This window comes from Chiloscyllium plagiosum, chromosome 18, assembly GCF_004010195.1.
Source record: "Chiloscyllium plagiosum isolate BGI_BamShark_2017 chromosome 18, ASM401019v2, whole genome shotgun sequence".
In the NCBI taxonomy this organism is placed as follows: Eukaryota; Metazoa; Chordata; class Chondrichthyes; order Orectolobiformes; family Hemiscylliidae; genus Chiloscyllium; species Chiloscyllium plagiosum.
Window position 1 is genome coordinate 13416081 of NC_057727.1, and position 9457 is coordinate 13425537.

A 9457-nucleotide genomic window follows, 5' to 3' on the forward strand; every position below is an offset into this window, starting at 1 on the left:
GCCCATCGGGGCCAGGAGATTTGTCAATTTTAAGACCTTTTAGCTTTTCTAGCACTATCTCTTTTGTAATGGCAACCATATTCAACTCAGCCCCCTGACTCCCTTTAATTGTTGGGATATTACTCATGTCTTCCACTGTGAAGACTGACTCAAAGTACTTATTAAGTTCACTTAAGTTATCCAGAATGACTGCATCCCCAGCTGTTGTGATGCAGATCTCAGAGGGAGATACAGCTCAGCCTAAGTGCTTTTCTATCAGAAAACTACTCCCGGTGGCATATCCTGTATCAGGCTTGATTTTCTGCTCTGGTTCAGGATTCTGAAGGCTGTGTCTTCACTGGATGACTGGGGCAGGTGAAGAAGAGGGCAGGGGGAATGGCTGGGGTTTAGGAATCATGGGGAAAGGGATGGGGGGGGTAGCGGGAAGGGAGCATAGTAAGTCTTGATTCTTCTGCTACGTAAGGGTTAACAGAGTTAGTACCCTGCCTTAAATTGGCTGCTGTGAGTTCAGGCTTTTATGAAGCGGAGAAAGGGGCGGCTGCAGAGACTGTAAATTACCCAGAGGTGGCACCAGGGAGCATTCCAGCACACAACTTTGTTCTGTAGGATGGATTATGCAAACGTTTGTGGATTCCTAGCCACCTGACATGTTCTTCAGTGCAGCACAGAGAACAGTCCGGAGCGGTGAGTTGAGAGAGAGAGAGAGAGAGAGACAGTCAGAGAGAGAAACTCCCCCTTTTTCTTTCAAAGTCAAGACTTCAGCCACTTGCATCATTTGCATACCTGCGAAACCTTCTTAAGGAGAGGGGCTGTGTTTCTGCCATTGAGAAAGTCTACCTGTGAGAGGTACAGAGTTGCTCTGCTGTTTTGCCTTCAGCTGTAAGCCAGTGACTGGAGCCTGTTTCTGGATGAAGTGAAGCTGTGAAGACAGTGAAGTGGAGATAAACTGGGGGCATTTTCTTTCTGTCACTGTTATCACTGACAAATTTTGTTTTGTTTTTGCTGCCTCTGTGCCAGGAAAGGAAAAAAGGGAGAGGGGAGTGTTCCCTCAGCATTGAGGAAACTAGAAACTTTACAGTTCTCAAGCAAGCTTAGCCACTGAGAGGTAACTCATTCAAATCTTGACCTTTAACTGTGTGTGTTTGTGTGTGTGTGTGTGTGTGAGAGAGAGAGAGAGAGTTGGTGAAATACAATGCTGCAGATGAACCAAAGGGAAAGCTTTTCAGAGGCTTTTGAATGTGGGTTTGAGAGAGACTAATATGAGTGGGATGGTCATTTAAGTCTGAGCGTGGCTGTAATATGCTGTGACGGATGCAGTTCCAGAGGGTGGCTTTCCACTCTTTTACTGGTGGTCACTCTCTCCCTTTTGTACACTGGAGCTTTGCTGCTAAATGGACTGTTAAAAGTAGTTTAGCTCTGCCAGACCAGGGTGAATGAGAATTGCTGAACTCGCGAGGTGAGGTCATGGAATTAGACTCTGATGCCTCTTTAAGACTGTCTCTAATACCATTTTGTGCAAAGGGTTGGCATGCGTGGTGGAGTTGACAGTCGCGTTTTCGGCACAGGATTACCAGCTGGGACCACTGTGTTCTTTAAAAACTGGTGCACTTCTCTCTCGCTCTGTCTCTCCTTCTCTGCACCGTTGCTGTCTTTCCATCCGCAGGGTGTCCGGCCATGCCCTGCTCTCTCTCTTACGGAAGGGCCAGGCTATCGGAGTTGGATTCCAATGCGTTCTGCATTTCACAACAGCACCTGCTTCTGCTGTTCCTGGTTAGACAGCAGGACGGTTCCGAGTGCACCCCCAGCACTCCGCCTTACTGCAATGAGCATGATCTCTCCCTCTGTCCTGGAGTTCACTTGTGTTCCTCTTCCCAAGAAACAAACTGAGTAAAGCCACCAAATGAAACTAAAGTCATCCAGGCGGTTCGACCCAGATTGAATGCGTACAGCACTTTCAATGCCGATGGGATTTTAGATTCAAATTGTTTGATTTATTTTTCTATCGAAAGCTGCCCATATCGAGCTTTAGACCAATCTAGTTCCGTAACCAATAATTGCGTTTTAAAAATACCCGTCCTCAAAAATATTATTTGCAATAACAATAGATGTGAAATGCTACATGAGCCTCCAAATGAAACATAGAATAAGCCTCAATCTAGGGGTTTGAGCCCAGATTATGAGAGAATAGAGCGTGAAAATGAATTCTTCAAATTCATATCATATAGTACAAACCCCTACTGTAAGCCCAAGTACCCAAGTCAATGATTTCTAGATAACTTCCTATTTTATTTATGGCTCCTTCTTTATATTATTAACAATGGAAACTTGACACTGAAATGCGCATTGAATCAAAAATTAAAACTCCAAATTTGATTATTTTTTAAAAAACAGTCTGAGATATCCACCCTGTCATTTTATTTAATTCTGAATTTGATGCCTAAACAATACCATTTCTAAAATCTGGATAGAGCATTAATTTGGAACTGAATGTCATCTTGGCTTCGATGGCTGGTTGTCTTTTGGAGTTGAAAAGCAAACACAGATTCTCATTATTATGCTGGCTTTGTGTTTTGTGGGTTTCTGAGAGTGTGCTGTCCATGTGTTTCTATGTCTGTATTTTTTTCTGTCTATGTACCTACCTACCTTTCTGTGGGGGTGAATGTCAGAGTGATTCTGTGTTTGTCATTCTGTTTCTATATGTGTGTTTACAATGGTGTGTTTCAGTAGTTGTTTTTTGTGTCCGATGCTTCTGTGATGTTTGCATAACTGTGTGTTTCTCTATATTTCTGTGTGTTTCTACCTATCTCTGAAAGTGTGAGGCTTACTGTATTTTTATGTGTGTGTGCGTGTGTCATTTCTGTCTGAATGTGTATTTCTGTAAGTGTGAGTGTATATTTCTGTAACTGTGTATGTTTATCAGTTTATTCCTCTGTGTGTGTATTTCTCTGTGTCTGTGATATTTCTGTCTCTGTGTAAGTGTGTGTGTATTTCTGTGTGTGAGTTATATTTCTGTGTCTCTGTGCGTTTGTCAGTTTATTTCTGTGTGCGTGTGTACTTCTGTAAGTGTATGTGGGTGCGTGTCAGTGTCCTGTGTACATAAGTAAAGATCCATTATATGTAATTAAAGATTTTACATCATAAGTTCTAAACAGTTCACTGTTGGGTGTCTTTTTTTTTGTTATCTTGTTCAGGATTATTGTTCTTACTTCCTTGTTTATGAATTGAATTTTCAGTCTTCTCTGCCCCTTCCTGAATATGCACTGAATTCGAGTAACGATACAGCCCTCAATCACAGGGTTGCTCAGTGTCCCTCTGCAGAATTTAGCATCGGGGTTTGTATTCATTACATTCCTTCACGGTGTGCTTTCTCATTAGTAGCTGCTTTCTCGTTGCTTTTTCAAGAGCTACCATGATGAAACATTGGTGTAGTTTGTGGTAAAATCTCAACTTCCCCAACCAGCAGATCGAACTCTGTGGATTCCAATCTTCGCTGAAATGAATCATTAGAGTTGGCATGCCTGCTGATCTGGGACATTTCGATCAATAAATGAGAAAAGTCAAAACTCTCTCACTGGTGAAAATGACTGGATTTGTATCCAAACTGGGGTCACTTGGCATCTAACCATTGGGGTCCCAGCTAGCATTGCTGTCCCCTTTACAGCCGTTCCCATTGCCTCTCAGTGTCACACCTTCAAAGGAGGTCAACATCTGCTATAAATATTTTTTTTTAAAATAGGAATTTACCGACTCACAAAACAGCTTTGTTAGTGGAGGGAGTTCTGTCGGAATAAAAATGGTAAGGGAATCATTCAAAGCAGTAATAAGTGTTTATTTTCATAGGGGAGTTGAAATCTGCTTAAAGCACTCAGAGGGATTATTTGAATTTACTGGAGCTAATGCTTTAAACAATGATTAATTATTGTGTTGAGAACTGTTTTCACGCTGGGTTCTGACTCCTTTGCAATGCCATTTCTGGGATGGGAGGTTTCCTTTCATTGATCAGCCCTGCTTTGACTTCCCTCACAGCCAACCCACAGATTGCTCCCCACAGCACCTTCCTTGAAGCTTCATTTCCCCCTGCGCTGATATTAAAGTTACTATGGTATTCAGACTCTCTCTCTCTCTCTCTCTCCTATCTACAAACCCACAAAAAGCTGGATTTAATCACTATTGAGCTGTTTGCCTTACCACTCAACTGATGAGGGATTATGTTCTTTTTGTCCTTTGTACCTCCACCCTGATGCAGGTCTGAAGGCTCCTGTTCCTTTGAAATCGGTTGGCATGGACCGCCTTCTGCCCACCTGGCTCTTGGTGGTCTCCCTGTGGTACAGCAATGCCAGCGCCCATCAGCAGAATGCCCCCCGGGTTTATCTGAGCTTTAAAGGTAAGCGACAGATGTGAAGCAATGTGCCAACAAATCCAAGTCAGGTAATTATTTCTTGACAAGTCCACCGGTGTCAGGAAGTGACATGCAGTGGGAAATGATCAAGCTGCAGTGGAGTTCTTTTCAAAAGGCAAAGAATGGAGGGAATAGACTGCCAAAGGATAGGATGCGACACACTCAATGCTGTAGCTCTGGTCTATCGGTGTTTTCAACTGAAGCAAGATTGTTTGTAAAATTATTAACACATTTCGTACTGTATCTGTAATATGGACTTCCTCCAGGTCCTTATTTGTTTCTGGTGGTTAATATTTTTCGGATAAGCTTCTGAACATTTTCTTTCCAGAGGTTTTGTATTTGTGATCATGTCTCCAAAGATCTTGCCCAGGGGAATGCCTGGTGTGCTTTAGTCCCAACCAAAGTATGCCACAGATCAGTTTCATTACATCCTAGAGTCACATCAAAAAGGTCCATTTTACAAGCTAGATCCCAGAGTTTTATTTACTGACGATACGCTGCATTCCCAAGAATTTGACACCCCGTTTACCAGCGCACTGCACAATCTGGGATCGGAGCATAGTCACAATAGGGGTGGATCTCTAAGCCAATCTGTGCCCGGCTGGCATTGCAAGATGCTTTGCCAATTTATCCACGTCTTTCTAACATGGGAGCTCAGCTTTTGTTAATGCCACAGGTAGAATGAACAGGGGATTGTTCTCACTGCTAAATGTTTAATTGCTGAACATTATTGTGCTAGTGCTTGGGTGCCAGTCAAGTACCTCTATCCCTTGATTTTCAAATAAATCGCAGGCTGATTAACTTAGTGTGTCAAGTTCAGGCTCGTTGGTTCCTGATGCTAATTACTGGTGTTCTCACCATGTTGGCATCGGAGCAAGAAACATCACTTCATCATTAATCTGGTCTCACAGACTGGGCTTCAACAGTGAAGACCTTCCAAGTTTTCTATTGATGCATGGAGCATCAGTGAATGGGTTAGAAGAGGTGCTTTAAAAGTTGTGTCTTTGGGAACCGATATGGTACTGTTGGAGTATTACGCCATCATTACACGTCTAGAGCTGGAGTGTGTGTGTGTGTTTTCAACCTAGGGGTGGTAGTGTCAGAATATTTCACGACAAGAGTGCTGTAATTCTGGTATCTCATTCTGGTCACCACAACCAGTCATTATCTATCGTTACTGTACTGCCTCTGTCTACTGTATCTGAAAGGTTGCTTGCTGGAGGTAGGTAGAAATTCCAGGTTCGTAATGTGTGAGATATTCATCAGACTTCTGTGGTGATTTTGTTTTGCTTTTTACTTTGACCTGAGGAGAGAGGTTTGAGAGAACAGAGCCCAAACTGGTACCCTGTGAAGAAACGATCATTTTAGAGACGAACTTGTTCCTTCATTAAATCTGAGCATTCAGTTACTGCCGAGATCAGTGTAGCAACAGTTTGGATCATAATGCATTTTGTTTTTTTTAATGATTATTAGGCTGAAAATCCATTCCCATGCCAATAGCTCTGAAAACAAACTGCTTTAAGCGACTGCTCCCTCTTAATTAAGTTGCCTTTTTTTGTCGATCCAATTTCTCAATTACTGTAAGCCCTTGAGGTGAAAACACTTGCTGCTGGACTGCATCATCTTTGGGTTTAATTACATTTGAACAGTTCGATGTATTTCATGGGTTTCTGGTAATTGCAGTGTCACATTCCAGACAAGGGGATTTGCAATCTCAGTTACAACTATCCGTTCGGCACTGGTTCAACGGGGGGGAAGAGAAATCACCCCCAGTCTTTGAGCAGGTCACCCAAGGAACAAAGGGAACAGATTGAGTGAGCTCAAGTGTTGGCAGGTGTTTTTGACCATGCCTGAAGGAACACAGTGACTGTGGTCTCTGTACATGTCATGGGCATGTCCATTTGCATTGCCCTGCCTATACACTGGCCCCACACACCTCCACTCCCAGTTGTGCTCCCAGTCTGGCTGAGACAGGGATTAACTGCTCAGGAAAGGTTCGTCTGATAAAGAATTTTCCGTGGAAGTAACGGGGATTGTGTAATCTCAGTGGGAACAAGCAAATGGGAGCAAAGAGAAGCTGGAAGTGACGGCTCAGACTGAGGTCTGACTTCTCCCTTTATTGCACTGAGTCATCGGTTACTGAGTATCATCTGTTCATCCCATCAGCTTCACTGTGGTCGGAAACCTGTGGTTTTGGAGGGAAGAAATGCGCTCTGCTTTTAAAGTGGAGCAGGGAAAATATGTCCTACTGTGAGCGTGAAGCACCTGCTGATTCCCTGGTGAAGCTTCTACACACAGTGATATGATTAAACCATGGAGAGTCTCTCTCTCTCTCTCTGGATTATTGGAGGAATCAATGCTATTGTGGACTGTCCATGGAGCAGTCACAAGAAATAGCATCCTTTATCATTTTGATGCCGGTGACTTTCTTCATTTTGTGAGTAGCTGAGAATTTTGTGGATGGTTAAGTGGTCCCATAATAAAGCTAACAGCATAAGACACCTTCCCAATGCCTCACATACTCCCTGACAATCCCAGGAATGGCATCATCACCACGATTCCATCAACTCTTCTGTGAAATAGACCTGCATTTCTCTAGCATTTTTCACAGCCTTGGGACATCTGCAATGGCCACAGTGGCTCAGTGGTTAGCACTGCTGCATCACAGAGACAGGGACCCAGGTTTGATTTCACCCTCGGGCAACCGCCTGTGTGGAATTTGCACATTTTCTTGTGCCTGTGTGGGCTTCCTCCAAGCGCTTTGGTTTCCTCCCATAGTCCAAAGATGTGCAGGTTATGTGGATTGGCCATGCTAAATTGCCCATAATGTCCAGGAATGTGTAGGCTAAATGGATTAGCCATGGGAAATACAGGGCTGGGGTGAGTCTGGGTGGGATGCTCTTCGGAAGGTTGGTGCAGACTCAATGGGCCGAATGGCCTGTTTCCACACTGTCGGGATTCTATGAAGTGTGGCCATTGTTGGAGCAGTAGAAGCAAGACAGCTAAATGGAGTACAGCAAGATTCCACAGTGTTGTGCTGAATGAATCCTCTGTATTTTATTTCCAGGTGTTAGAGTTGAAGCATCAGTATATAGGTCTACAGTCCTAGTGCAAACTCCATACTTAGGATTAGTGCCATAGGATCCTTTAGGTTCATCTGAATGGGCACATGAGACCTGGGTTCTTGACAGATGGTAATTTAGACAGCACTGTGTTCCCTCAGTAGGAGTCAGAGCCACTTCGCAAAAGTAAACACACAATAAACATTTGCCTTAGCAGCAATATTCATATCCTACTATCTCCTAATGAATTTCTGGTGACCAATCTCCTCCAGACTGTCCGTGCTACAATGTCTTGTATCCACTTTGTGAGGCAGTACTGGGGAGATGCTGTGGAAGGGATAATAGTACTCACTGTCAGTAAGGATGGCATCAGCAAATTCAAAAGAATCCCCTATCTCGTTCAAAAGTAAAAATCTGCAGGAGATAGCTCAAAGGAATTGTGCTAACTAGCTAGCATTGTCAAGAGTTGGTATGAGGCAAATAGACTGAATGACCTTCAGTTTTCTGACAGAAAGGGAGGCAATGGACTAGTGGTATTATTGCTGGACTGCTAATTTGGGGACTAGGGTTCAAATCCCACCATGAGTGATGGCGGAATTTGAATTCAACAAAAAAACTCTGGAAATAAGTGTCCAATGATGACTTGTGAATTGATTGTTAGAAAGCCCCATCTGGTTCCCTAATGTCCGTTAGTGAATCAAACTGTCACCCTTACCTGGTCTGGCCTACGTGTGACTCCAGACCCAGAGAAATGTGGTTGACTCTTAAATTCCAGTTTAGGGCTGGTTTGACTGGAGTTACCTACATCCCATGAATGAACTTGAAAAAAGGATACTATGAGTTTTGTGCTGCTGACCTTTTGCATCATACTTTTGTTATGAATCACTGTTAGTTTTGGATTGAAGACACATAGCATGAGAAAAAGAAATAATTTTACTTACCTCGCTAAGGGTGATTGACTTTCAACTGCCTTAGCATTGGAATTCCCTCGCTAATTAATTCCACCATGGCCTCTTTCAAGGTGGTCCTTAAAGCCAACCACTTTGACCAAGCTGATATTCTAACATCTGTTTAAAGGGCTTTTTGCAATGGTTTGTTCAATGACGTACTCTGAGATGTTTTACTGAGTGAAGCGTGCAATATGGATACAGGTTACTAGTCCTGTTTGTTTGGTAGTTTCAGCAGAGCTAAGGAAAGAGAATGAGCTGGATATTGATACTCTGTAAACAATCCCTGGGGTGGGGGGAGGCGTGTGCAGGATTCCCACCTCTGGCATGACTCTCGGGGGCAGGGAGACCTCACCCATGGTGGCTTGAGGCTGACCTTTGACCCCAACCACTAAGTGCAGCCATCCAAACAAATGGCCGGGGTGGGGCATAGATAAAGTGAACAGCCAAAGTATGTTCCCCAGAGTATGGGAGTCCAAAGCTGGAGGGCATAGGATTAAGGTGAAAGGGGAAAGATTTAAAAGGGGCCTAAGGGGCAACTTTTTCACACAGAGGGTGATGCGTGCATGCAATGAGCTGCCAGAGGAAGTGGTGGAGGCTAGTACAATTGCAACAGTAAAAGGCATCTGGATGGGTATATGAATAGGAAGGGTTTAGAGGGATATAGGCCAAGTGCTGGTAATTGTGTCTAGGTTAGGTTGGGATAGCTGATCGGCATGGATGAGTTGGACTGAAGGCGTGTGTTTCCATGCTGTACATCTCTATGACTCTGTGACTCACTTTGGTCCCAGCAGCGCCATTTGGGAACGGTGATCACTGCCGGGAAAGCAACCAATCACAAAGTGAGTGTTCAGAGAGATTGTGGGTGGGGGCAGGTCTGGAATCTCACTAGGGAAAGGCTGGCAGGTGCCAGCTAGCAATCCCACTCACCATGAGAGGAGATTCTTAAGTTGCCATTAATTGGCCACCAATGGGAGCAGATACCCAACTGAGACAGTTTGGGGTAGAAGTGACCTGTACAAGAAGGACAGATTGCACCTAAATTGGAA

The 9457-nt window shown here is 43.8% G+C and overlaps 1 protein-coding gene across 6 annotated transcripts in view; it reads left to right on the forward strand.

Moving 5' to 3' along the window:
* Positions 1 to 625: 625 nt before the first annotated feature.
* sema3fb (sema domain, immunoglobulin domain (Ig), short basic domain, secreted, (semaphorin) 3Fb) overlaps positions 626 to 9457 on the forward strand; it is a 258663-nt gene continuing 249831 nt past the window's right edge. Inside the window, exons 1-2 of one of the 6 annotated variants that reach the window (XM_043707713.1) lie at positions 626 to 684; positions 4247 to 4384. In XM_043707713.1, coding sequence (XP_043563648.1) covers positions 648 to 684; positions 4247 to 4384 — 175 coding nt within the window. In that variant the 5' untranslated portion in view covers positions 626 to 647. The other 5 variants (XM_043707714.1, XM_043707715.1, XM_043707716.1 and 2 more) reach the window with 5 other exon arrangements.